The 12,774-nt window shown below is 42.1% G+C and overlaps 1 protein-coding gene across 1 annotated transcript in view; it reads right to left on the bottom strand.

Moving 5' to 3' along the window:
• mtor (mechanistic target of rapamycin kinase) overlaps positions 1-12,774 on the bottom strand; it is a 358,206-nt gene that overhangs the window by 303,313 nt on the left and 42,119 nt on the right. Inside the window, exons 8-10 of the mRNA XM_048614903.1 lie at positions 10,003-10,229; positions 9,387-9,515; positions 4,170-4,414 (exon numbers count right to left, since the gene is read on the bottom strand). Coding sequence (XP_048470860.1) covers positions 4,170-4,414; positions 9,387-9,515; positions 10,003-10,229 — 601 coding nt within the window. The remainder of the gene's footprint in view (positions 1-4,169; positions 4,415-9,386; positions 9,516-10,002; positions 10,230-12,774) is intronic.

Here is a 12,774-nt window from a genome sequence, read left to right as displayed (position 1 = left end):
GTCAGCTTTCCTGCTCCTCTGATGCTGCTTGGCCTGCTGTGTTCATCCAGCTCTACACCTTGTTATCTCAGAAAGTGTAGGAATCCCCTGTGGCCATTCCCCTCAAAAACAAGTATTCCATTTTAGATACTGTTGGGGGGAATGACCGTTCAGGGGAAAGCAGCATTAGCTGGGTCGGTGGCACTATGACTGGCTCTGGGGCACAGCAGGAAAGGGTAAAGGTGAACAGGATTTTAGTGGTAGGAGACTCGATAGTTAGGGGGACAGACAGGAGATTCTGTGGCCGCAGACAGGAATCCAGGATGGTGTGTTGCTTCCCAGCTACCTGGGTCTAGGATGTCTCGGAGTGGCTGCAGAACGTTCTTAAGGAGGAGGGTGAGCAGCCTGAAGTCATTGTGCACGTTGGCACAAATGACATAGGTAGAAATAGGGATGAGGTCCTGCAGAGTGATTATAGAGCGCTAGCGAAAATGTTAAAAACCAGGGCCTCAACGACGGTAATCTCCAGATTACAACCACTGCCACATGCTAGCGAGGATAAGAACAGGAGGATATGGCAGATGAATGTGTGGCTAAAGAATTAGTGCGAGGGACAGGGATTCAGATTCCTGGATCATTGGGATCTTTTCTGGGGCAGAGGTGACCTGTTCAAAAGGAACAAGTTGCACATGAACTGGAGGGGGCCAATATCCTGGTGGGCAGATTTGCTAGTGCTGCAAGGGAGGGTTTAAACTAGATTGACAGGGGAGTGGGACCCTCAACAGCAGGGAGACAAGGAGATACAATAATCAGAAATAGCAAGTTGAAGAGACAGGTCAGGCTGAAACAGGACAGGGAGCAAGGAATACCTGTTGGATTTAATTGTATCTATTTCAATGCAAGAGGGCTGACAGGTAAGGCTGATGAACTCAGGGTGTGGATAGGTACATGAGGCTGGGATATTATAGCTATTACAGAAACATGGCTAAGGGAGGGACAGGACTGGCAGCTTAATGTGCCAGGGTACAGGTGCTTTAGGTGGGACATAGGTGGAGGAAAGAGAGGACGGGGAGTTACATTTTTGATTAAGAGGAGTATCACAACAGTAGTCAGAGATGAAATAACTGAGGGATCATCCAATCAGGCTTTGTGGCTGGAGCTAAGAAATAAGAAGGGGATGGTGACATTATTGGGGTTGCACTTCAGGCCTCCAAATAGTCAAGAGGAATTAGAGGAACTAATATGCAAGGAAACTGCAGAGGCTTGCAGGAGAAATAGGGTTGTCATAGTGGGGGAATTTTCATTTTCCTAACATAGACTGGGACTGCCATAGTGTTAAAGGCTTAGATGGGGTGGAATTTGTTAAGTGTGTTCAGGAAAGTTTCTTCAAGCAGTCTATAGACGGTCCTACTCAGGAAGGAGCAAAGCTCGACTTACTCTTGGGAAATAGGTCAGGACAGGTGGCTGAGGTGACAGTGGGGGGCCACTATGGGACCAGTAACCATAGTTCTATTAAGTTTAAAATATTTATGGAGAAGGACAAAACTGGTCCACAGGTTCAAGTTCTAAACGAGGGCAAGGCAAATTTTGTTGGAATTAGACAGGAGCTTGCAGGGATTGATGGAGTAGTTTGTTTACAGGCAGAGGGACCTCTGGCAAGTGGGAGGCCTTTAAAAGTGTGATAGCTCAAGTTCAAGGTCTATATGTTACTGTGAGGGTGAAGGGCAAAGTTGGCAGGAGTAGGGAACCCTGGATGACAAGAGATATTGAGGCTTTGACCAGAAATAAAAAGGAGGCATGGCTGGGATCAAGGGAATCCTTGGATGTATATAGAGGATACAGGAGTTTACTGAAGAAGGAAATCAGGAGGGCAAAAAGGGGGCACGAGATAGCTTTGGCTAAGAAGATTAGAGAGAATCCAAAGAGATTCTTTAAGTATATTAAATGGAAAAGAATAACTAAGAAGAATATGAGCCATCAAGAACCAAAGTGGACACGTATGTGTGGAACCGCAGGAGATGGGCAAGGTCCTCAATGAATATTTCTCCTCTGTGTTTACTGTGGAGAAAGACATGATGACTTGGGAACTTGGAGAAGTTAGTGGTGATACCTTGGGGGCAGTCCATAACACAGTAGAGGAGACGTTGGAAGTATCAGAATGTATGAAGGTGGATAAATCTCCTGGCCCTGATCAGATATATCCAAGAACCGTACAAGAGGCTAGAGAAGAAATTGCAGGGGCCCTGGCTGATATATTTGCATTATCGTTAGCCACAAGTGAGGTCCTGGAAGACTGGAGGGTAGTGAATGTTGTACCCTTATTCAAGGGAGGGCTGCAAAGAAAAGCCTGGGAATTATAGACCAGTAAGGTTAACATCTGTGGTAGACAAGTTACTTGAGAAGATTCTGAGGGATAAGATATACATGCATTTAGTAGGACAGGGTTTGATTCGGAGCAGTTAGTATGGCTTTGTGTGTGGGAGATATGCATCACAAATTTGTTACAGTTCTTTGAAGAAGTGACCAGGAATGTTGATGAGGGCAGGGAGGTAGATGTAGTCTATATGGATTTCAGTAAGGCCTTTGGTAAATTGGATACACAATTGGCTTTCTGGTAGGAAGCAGAGAGTAATAGTAGAAGGATGCCTGTCAGACTGGAGGCCTGTGAGTAGTGGTGTGCCTCGGGGGTCAATGCTGGGCCCATTACTTTTTGTTATCTATATCAATGATTTGGATGAGAATGTACAAGGCATGATTAGGAAGCTGCAGATGACACTAAAATAGGTGGTATCGTGGACAGTGAGGAAGGTTATCAGAATTGCAGCAGGATCTTGATCAGCTTGGGGAAGTGGGCTGAGAAATGGCAAATGGAGTTTAATATAGACAGGTGTAAGGTGTTGCACTTTGGAAAGTCAAACGGGGCAGTGAAGAAGGCTTTTGGCATACTGGCCTTCATCAGTCATGGCATTGAGTACAGAAGTTGGGAAGTCATGTTGCAGTTGTACAGGACGTTGGTGAGGCCACGCTTGGAGAACTGTTTTCAGTTTTCGTCATCCTTCTATAAGAAGGATATTATTAAATTGGAAAGAGTGCAGAAGAAATTTACAAAGAAGTTGCCAGGACTCAAGGGACTGAGTTATAGGGAGACGTTGGATAAGTTAGGGCCTTTTTCTTTAGAGCACAGGAGACTGAGGGGGGATCTTGTAGAATTGTTCATGAGTGGCATGTATAGGGTGAAAGGAATCAAGGACTGGAGGCCATCAGTAAAAGATGAAAGAATACAAGGGAACCTGAGGGGCAACTTTGTTTTACACAGAGGGTGATACGCATATGGAATAAACTGCCAGTGGAAGCGATTGAAGCAGGTACATGAACATTTAAAAGGCATTTGGACAAATATATGGATAGGAAAGGTTTAGAAGGATATGGGCCAAGTGCAGGGAAATGGGCTTAGCGTAGATGGACATTTTGATCGGCATGGACCAATTTGAGCCTCTCCGTGCTGTAGGACTCTGACTCTATGCACTTAGAACATCTGGCTTTACACCTAAGGTGCTCAAAAGCTACAATATTTGCTGATCATTATGCAGTCTGTTCTACTTTAAGGAGATTCAACGGAGATTAGTTGACTACTTTGCAGAACACCTGCTTTCTCTCGCCAAGTATAACTCTGAATTTCTGGTCATAGTCAATTTGATTTTCCACTCCCGGTGCCTCATACTATTCTAAAGAAACAACAGAACATTAAGAAAAAGCAAAATTTTTTGATTAGGCACTTCACAGCTATGCGAACTCATTGAGCTTAACAACTTCAAATTATAACCACTGCTTCCACTTTTTTCCAACAGTTAGTTTCTTTGTCCTGGTACCACACCCTCATTGCATCATAATTTTTGTAATTTAATGACTCCTGCCTCCCGCCTCCCACCTCCCAATCTATTGCAGATGAATTGTTTTATTCATTCCCTTCTTCTCTTACCTATGCACTTCCTTGAAACCAGTAGCATCATTAACTTTTTCCAGTTCTGACCTGAAACGTTAATTGTTTCTCTCATCACAGGTGCTGCCTGATCAGACTAGTTTCCATTTTAATACTTTGAAATATAATCTGATTAATGTTTTGAAATCCTGTTCTGTGATCTCTCAATATCTAACATTATTTCAGGTGAAGACACAGAGCCACATTTTACCTTCAAATTCAAAGTTGCCCAAAGTGCGGAGAGCAAGAGTTATGCATCCAACATCACTTGCTTCAGGAATATTAGTCAAGCTAGGGGGTGCGAGCTGATGGGCTAGGCTTTTGGGCATGCCTGGATGTCGAAGAGGTTTATGCATCAATACCAGTGACAACATTTTCAGTAAGCCATCCTGGATATCCTTCTTCAGTTGTGGTATTTGTCGACTTAGATCATGCAGCACAGCAGTCAGAGCAGGGCTTTAAAGCAGAAACATCAATACATGAGTAATTAGTACCACGATTGCAAGTGAATAAACTAATTCTCCTAAAGATCAGCACAACTTGAGGTTAGCATTCAAATTTATATATAATGAAATATACAAATGATAAAGATTCATCTTGATTCCTTTCATTAATGTCATTGCTATCAAGCAACATCCAAAGTGTGCAAGTATAATCACTGGATTCATTACCAAGATTCAAATTACTCTAAAATGTTCATAGCACATTTTTAAATTCTAAAAGAAATTGCTAACCATCAGGTACACAAAAATGCATTCCATCATCTCTGGTACATTAAATAGTTTTATTCTGAATTCACTCTCTCCACAGAATTCCATAAATTTATCACCCTCTGAAAGATGAATTTCCTCATCGCTGTCCTAAATGTATGACCCTTACTCTGATATTATACCATCTGATCCTAAACTCTCCCACAAGGGTAAGCAACCTTTTCACATCTACCCAGTCAAGTCCTTAAGAACCTTGTATATTGCGATAAAGCTGTTTCACATTCTTCTAAACGCCAATGAGTACTGGTTCAACCTATACAGCCTCTCCTAAGAGGACCCCTCCACACCTGGTACCAACGTAGGGAACATTCTCTGGACTACCTCTAATGTCAGTTCATCTTTCCTTAGATAAGGGGACCAAAACTATTCACAGTATTCCAGTTGTAGTCTGACTAGCAAAATTTCCCTACTTTTATACTTCATTTCCTTTGAAATAATGGCTAACATTCCATTTGCCTTCCCTATTACCCACTGAACTTGGATGTTCGCTTGTGATTCATGCATGAAGACTCCTAAATCCCTCCGTTCTGTAGCTTTATGCAAGCTTTCTCCATTGAAATAACATTCACCTTCTCTATTTTTCCTGCCAAAGTGCACAATTTCACATTTCCCCACATTTTATTCCATTTTCCAAGTTTTTGCCCACTTGTTTAACCCATCAATATCTCTACGACTCTATGTCGTCCCCGCCACTTACTTTCCCATTTACTTTTGTCATCTGCAAACTTGGCTATAGTACTTTCATTTTCCTCTCCAAGTTATAAATGTATTTTGTAAATAACTGTGGCTATAGCAATGATCTCTGTGGCCACATCACTAGTTACTGGTTGCCGCTTATCCCAACTCTGTCTTTTAGTTAGCCCATCCTCTAACCATGCTAATAGATAACCTCCAACGTCATGGGCTCTTACCTTATTAAGTAGTCTAATGTGTGGTACCTTATCAAACACTTTCTGAAAATCTAAATATGTTGGATTTTGGGGAGGCCATTAGTAGTATTATCACTAGACTATTAATCCAGAAATTCAGCTAATAGTCTGGGGAGCCAGGTTTGAATCCCGCCATGGCAGATGGCGGAATTTGAATTCAATTTTTAAAAATCTGGAATTAAAAATCTATTATTGACCATGAAACCATTGTCGATTGCCAAAACAAAAACCCACCCGCTTCACTAATGTCAGTTAAGGAACGAAGTCTGCTATCCTCACTTGGTCTGGCCTAAATGTGACTCCAGACCCACAGCAAATGTGGCTGACTTTCAACTGCCCTCTGAACTGGCCTAGTAAGCCACTCAGTTGTACCAATCTCTACAAAGGCTCAAAGAAAGGGAACCGAAACGGACCACCTGGCATCGACTTCAGCACAGGAAAAGACAATGGCAGAAATAGCCCAATCGACCCTGCAAAGTCCTCCTCAATAACATTTGGGGACTAGTGCCAATATTGGAAGCGCTGTCTCACAGACTAGTAAAGCAACAGCCTGGCATCGTCATACTCACAGATTCATACCTTACAATGTCCCAGACATCACCATCACCATCCCTGGATATGTCCTGTCTCAGCAGCAGGACAGACGCAGCAGAGGTGGCGGCACAGTGATATACAGTGGGAATCCTCAACATTGACTCTGTACCCCATCTCATGACTTGAGGTTAACATGGGCAAGGAAACCTCCTGCTAGTTACCACATACTGTCCTCCCTCCACTGATGAATCAGAACTCATCCATATTGTACAACAATTAGAAGAAGCACTGACGGTGGCAAGAGCATAAAATGTATTCCCAGTGGGAAATTTCAATGTCCATCATCAAAAGTGGCTCAGCAGCAGCACTAATAATCAAGTTGGTTGGGAAGGTCATAGCAGCAAGTGATAGACAGGGATAAGCAAGTCCAAAACCAATGGATCATATCTAAGCTCTGCAGTCCTGCCACATCCAGTCAAGAATGGTGGTGGACAATTAAACAACTCACTGGAGGAGGCAGCTCCACAAATATCCCCATTTTTAATGTTTGAAAAACCCAGATCAATAGTGCAAAAGGTAAGGCTGAAACATTCGCACCAATCTTCAGCTAGAAGTGCCAAGTGGATGATGCATCCAGGGCTCCTCCAGTGGTCCCCAGCATTACAGATATTAGTCTCCAGCAATTCGATTCACTCCATGTGATATCAAGAAATGGGTGGAGACACTGGATACTGCAAAGGCTATGAGCCGTGGCAACATTCCAGCAACCACACCAAAGACTTGTGTTCCAGAACTTGTCACTTTACTATCTAGGCTCTACCAGTACAGTTGTAACACTAGCATCTACCCAACAATGTGGAAAACTGTCCAGGTATGTCATGTACATTAAAAAAAATGACAAATCCAAACCAGCCAATTACTGCCCCATCAGTCTACTTTTGATCATCAATAAAGTGATGGAAGACGTCAGCAACAGTGCTAATCAAGCAGCACATGCTTAGCAATAACCTGCTCAGTGACACCCAGTTTCGGTTCCATCAGGGCAACTCAGCTCCTGATCTCATCACAGCCTTGGTTCAAATAAGGATAAAAGAGCTGAATTCCATAGGTGAGGTGAGACTGACAGCCCTTGACATAAAGACTGCATTTGACCAAATGTGGCATCAAAGAGCCCGAGCAAAACTGTAATCAATGGGTACTGGGGACAAAATCTCCGCTGATTGGAGTCACATAGGAAGATGGTCCAGGACACCGCCACAGGAGTTCCTTAACGTCTTAGGCCCAACATCTCAGCTGCTACATCATAAAGGTCAGAAATGGGGATGTTCGCAGATGATTGCATAATTTTCAGCAACAATCGCGACTTCTCAGATACTGAAGTAATCATGTTCAAACATCTGGACAATATCCAAGCATGAGCTGACAAGTGACAAGTAACATTCGTGCCACACATGCTATGATCATCACCAACAGGAGACACTCTAGCCACAGCCCCTTTGCATTCAGTAGTGTTACCATCACTGAATTCCCCACTATCAACATCCTTGGGATTACCATTGACCAGAATCTCAGCTGGACACACAACGTAAACAAAGTGGTGACAAGACCAGGCTAAGATGAGTAATTCACCTCCTCTGATTCCCCAAAGCCTGTCCGTCATCTACAACCCACAAGTCAGGATTGTGATGGAACACACCCCACTTGCCTGGATGGGTGCTGCTCCAACAACACTCAAGAAGCTTGACATCATCCAGGACAAAATAGCCCTCTTGACTGGCACATTCACTCCCTCCACCACTGACACTCAGGAGCAGCTGCGTGTGCTATCCACAACTGCACTGCAGGAATTCACCAAAGATCCTCAGACAGCATCCTCCAAACCCACAACCACTTGTATCCACAAGAACAAGGGCAGCAGATACATGGGAATACCACCACCTGCAAGTTCTCCTCCAAGCCACTCACCATCCTGACATGGAAATATATCACTGTTCCTTCACTGTCACTGGGTCAAAATCCTGGAATTCCCTCCCTAATGGCATTGTGGATTAACCCACGGCGGGTGGACTGCAGCATTTAAGGTGGCAGCTCACCACCACCTTCTCAAGACAATGACAGGCAAGCAATAAATACTGGCCAGCCAGCAATGCCCACATGCCATGAATTAATTTTTTAAAAAAAATATATCATTGCTTCCCCTTTATCTATCCTGCTTGGTACGTCTTCAAAGAATTCTAGTAAGTAAATTTGCCGCCTTGGATACCAGTCACATATATCTCAGGGCACACACTGTGCACCACACACACCCCTTGGCAACCAAGACCTCCAAGAGCCATCGAGAAAGGAGGGGATGCCAATGTCTTTCTGTTAAATATGTCTGGAGCAACTGACAGGAATAAAACATTGCATCTTCAGACATCTAGTGCTTGACTGGGTGAATGGCTGAGCTTTAAAGATGAAGCCAGGAATTCTGGGAAGTTCCAGTACATCTGACAAATGACAGAACAAAATAGCTGTGGCACTACAGACACATGGTGCATAAGTAATGAGTTGAATTTTCAAAGACTGCGCGAGAAAGCTTTTTGGGGCTTATGGAGAACAACTGTCTATGAAATTTTAAAAAAAGTTACCCAATTTCTGGTAAGGCTCAGAACAGGAATTCTGATCCTGATCAAAACATCTGAGCCAATGTTAATTTCATGTTTATTAGAAGGAAATACACACTGGAGTTAGAAGATGAGGTGACCTTATTGAAGCATATGAGATTCTTAGGGTACTTGATACTGTAGATGTGGAAAGGTTGTTTCCCTTGTGGGAAAGTCTAGGACCAGAGTGCATAGTCTCATAATAAGGAGCTTTTTCAGTTATGACAGAATTAAGGAATTTCTTCCTGGAGGGTGGTGAGTTCGTAGAATTCTTTCATTCTGAGGACTATCGAGGCTGAGATAGACAGATTTCTAATCATTGAAATGATCAGCAGTTATTAGGATAAGGCAAGAAAGTGGAGTTGAGGATTATCAGATCAGCCGTGATCTCATCGAATGGCAGAACAGATGTGATGGTCCGAGTGCCTCCTCCTGGTAAAATCCAATGGTGTTTTCATAAACCCAACCCAACATTGAAAAATTTGGTAATTGTAAACTCAATTCATGTTAAAAACACTTACAATGGCAATATTAATGAAACACTTATTACCTGAGTCCAACAGCAAGCATCTGCTCTAGTAGTTCTTTAATATCTTGCTGGATAGCTGGTCCTATGGCTCTAGCGATCATACAGATACAAGTAAACACTGTCGCATCCACCTGAACAGCCTTTTGCCTCCTAGGAAACACAAAATTAATGTGTTTTATTTAAAAATCATTTTATAACCATAGCCATTTAAACCAAATTAGATGGAAACAAATAAATCTTCAAATACTTGCTAGAAATGGCCAATTATGAGTCCAAGTCCAGATCTTAAGTTTTCAATAGGTTTATATATTTATGTTCTTGAAAAACTAATTTTCAGTTTCCTATTTCCATTTACAACCAGTTTCCTTTACATAACAAACATTAAAATAATCATTTGGAAAATATGACTTTGTTTTTGTGAACTGATCATTACACTGTCAAAGGAACTCATTCACACTGGTTACACAAAATAAAAGGGAGACCATTTGTGGGCTTTGGACTTTTCATAGATGCTATTCATTTCTCAGTTAAAAGATCTGTAATTTTAATCCAAAGAGACGACAAATTCTGCGGTTCTGTTATATAGCTAATTATAATGTTTAAGATAAGTTGACACAACTACTTTGTCTAATCATACTTGTGCGCAAAGTCCTTCGGTGGGAGAGCTCCTTTTAAAATTTCCAGGATCCTCTGCAGATATGGATTAATTTCCACTCTTACAGCGACCACCAGTAGACCCAGTGCCTGGAATGCAGCAGCACGTTCCTTTTCTTTCTTAAGGCATCCAAGTAGATGATTCACAGAGTCAAGTAGGTGTTGCTCTGTGTTAAGTGAAGAATGCATAAATGGCAACAATTCAACATACTACAAGGAAAATAATCCATCTCACAATAAAACCAGCGTACCCTATTGTTTTATCTGGCCAACACATGGAGATGTTTGTCTTGAGTATATTGGGTTAGGTGTCTGCACAAATACTGAGGCTGCTTTCTCTTTATTTTTAAGTTAGGCTCTTCATATTAAATACAGGTCTTCAGCATAGTGTTTAAGACCTCCCATGTCACAAGAATTCTGGACATGTCATCTCTCACTGATCTAAGTCATGTGATCTGTTACATCATGATTTGTGTGAATCTTCTTTTTCCATCTCACCCCACCCTCCCCCCACTACCCTCACCAGAGAGGAAAAAAGGGGATAAGCAAACAAAGAGATTGCTGATGCTAAGCTGACACAGCGCAATAAATGCTAGGTAGGGTACTCAAGAAAGCATAAATGGTTGAAAATGGGGGCAATCCATACAAGGCAGTACCTAGGGGTGTGGGGCAAGTGTAACGAACATAGAGGAGGCTATTCACATTCTAAAACTGTTAAACTTAATGTTCCGTTGTGAAGACTGTAAAGTACTAGGTGGAAGGTGACGTGTTGTTTGTCCAGCTTGTGTTGAGCCTCCGTGGAACACTGCTGCAGCCTGAAACAGAAAAGTTGGCATGGGAACATGGATGCATGTTGAAGTGCAGCTAACTATGAGCGCAGGGTCATTTTTACAGACAAAGCGTAAGTGTTCGGCAAAGCAGTCATCCAATTTGTGTTTTGTCTCTTTAGTGTAAAGGAGACTGCATTGTGAGCACTGCATACAACAGACTAGATTGTATGGTGTACAGGTAAATGCCTACATTCCTAGGTCCTGTTTTGTATGGGTTGCTCCCAACACAGCTAATCCAATTTAAACCATTTTCCACTTCTCATTAGCACTCTACCTTGCATTTATCTCTCTCTAAGCTTATTGCTAGCAATCCCTTTGTTTGCCTATTCCCTTTTCTCTCTGCATCCCATTTCCATGTACCTATTCACTCCTTTGCACCCATCATCAGCACAAATACCACACTTGCCAGCTATTTTCAGTTCTGATGAAAGGTCACTGGACTCGGAAGCATTAATGCTATTTTTCTCTCAGCAGATACTGCCAGACCTTCTAAGTTTCTCCATCACTTTCTGATTTTGAAACAAGCAAGAACTCTGACTGGCCACTCCAAACTGGTTGTTTGAATTCAAATCCGAGATGGTGTTGGAGTATTGATTCTTGCATACCACTTTGTACGCTGTCTGATGTAGTATAGAGATGACTATCCCACATTCAATGATAATTAAACTCAGTCACACTTCTCGGCTCAAGAAAGATGAATGTTCCTCCTGAGTATCTGTTCAGGCATGCTGACAATAATTTTCAATTTCACTCACCATCCACTGTCAGCATACCCATCAAACCCAACTCCAGTCAATCAACAAGACCACCCACCTACTTCTCCAAATACTACACCCAGTCACCCAAGCCATTTAGTTTGTTAGTGGGTGAGTGACAAAGAACCCACTAATGCCTCCAGCATTCACTCCTCCACCCACAAATCCCCACCACCAATTATTTTATATCTGTACCTTCTGGTTACCCTCGAGCAGAATAGATGAAAGACAACACATTTATGTAATATTTGAATTTTCAAAAGACCTTCAAGATGGTATCATATGAAACATTGCTCAGGAAAAGAACTCAAGAATTTGGATGTAACTTATTGAATAGTGAAAAGAGACCAAGAAAAATGTATCATCATCAGGATGGTGGACTGTTACTAGCCAGGAGCTGGCAGATTTGATGCAGGGGCTCTAGTTATTTACAATCTATATTACTAATTCAGACAAAGTGACCAAAGTTAACCAAGGGTACAGAGCTAGTGGGAAAATAAGTTGCAAGTTCATAGTAAAGGGAAATAACTGGTTAAGAAGAGGGCAAGATGGCAGTTGGTACAGAATACAGGGAACAGTGAGATTATTCTTTTTGACAGAGTAGTTGAAAAACCAAGTTTCTTTTTAAATGTCAAAAGACTATCAAATGTTGGTGGTTTGAGAGTTTTGGGAATCTTTGTGAAACAAACACAAAGTTACATGCAGATGCAACAGACAACTTGAAAAGGCCTTAATTGTGAGAGGTTTGGAGCAGAACATTAATGAAGACTTGATGCAAGTTTGCAAAAAGTCAGAAGTCACATGACACCAGGTTATAGTCCAACAGGTTTATTTGAAATTACAAGCTTTCGGAGCGCAGCCCCTTTGTCAGGTGAAGTGAGAGAGAAAAGCGCGCAGCCACAGAATTTATAAGCAGAGAAATCAATAGATCATACAACTGGTGTGAGTGGAGTGTTGCAGGTGACCAAGAGTGTTAGACAGTGTGAGTAAAGTGTCAACAGCTGAATAACAAGCGAAGGGATGGCCTATAATCCAATTAAATGAGGCAAAGAGATAATTACAAAAAATTAAAAATAAGGTGGTGCTGGAGACAAACTAAATGACTGGAATAACATGAGGGGTATAAGAGTCTCATGCCGAGGGTCTAACCAAAGTAATAAGTAATCCAAA

Source organism: Rhincodon typus, chromosome 31, assembly GCF_021869965.1.
Source record: "Rhincodon typus isolate 14 chromosome 31, sRhiTyp1.1, whole genome shotgun sequence".
Lineage (NCBI taxonomy): Eukaryota > Metazoa > Chordata > Chondrichthyes > Orectolobiformes > Rhincodontidae > Rhincodon > Rhincodon typus.
This window is presented reverse-complemented; position numbering and strand designations above follow the sequence as displayed.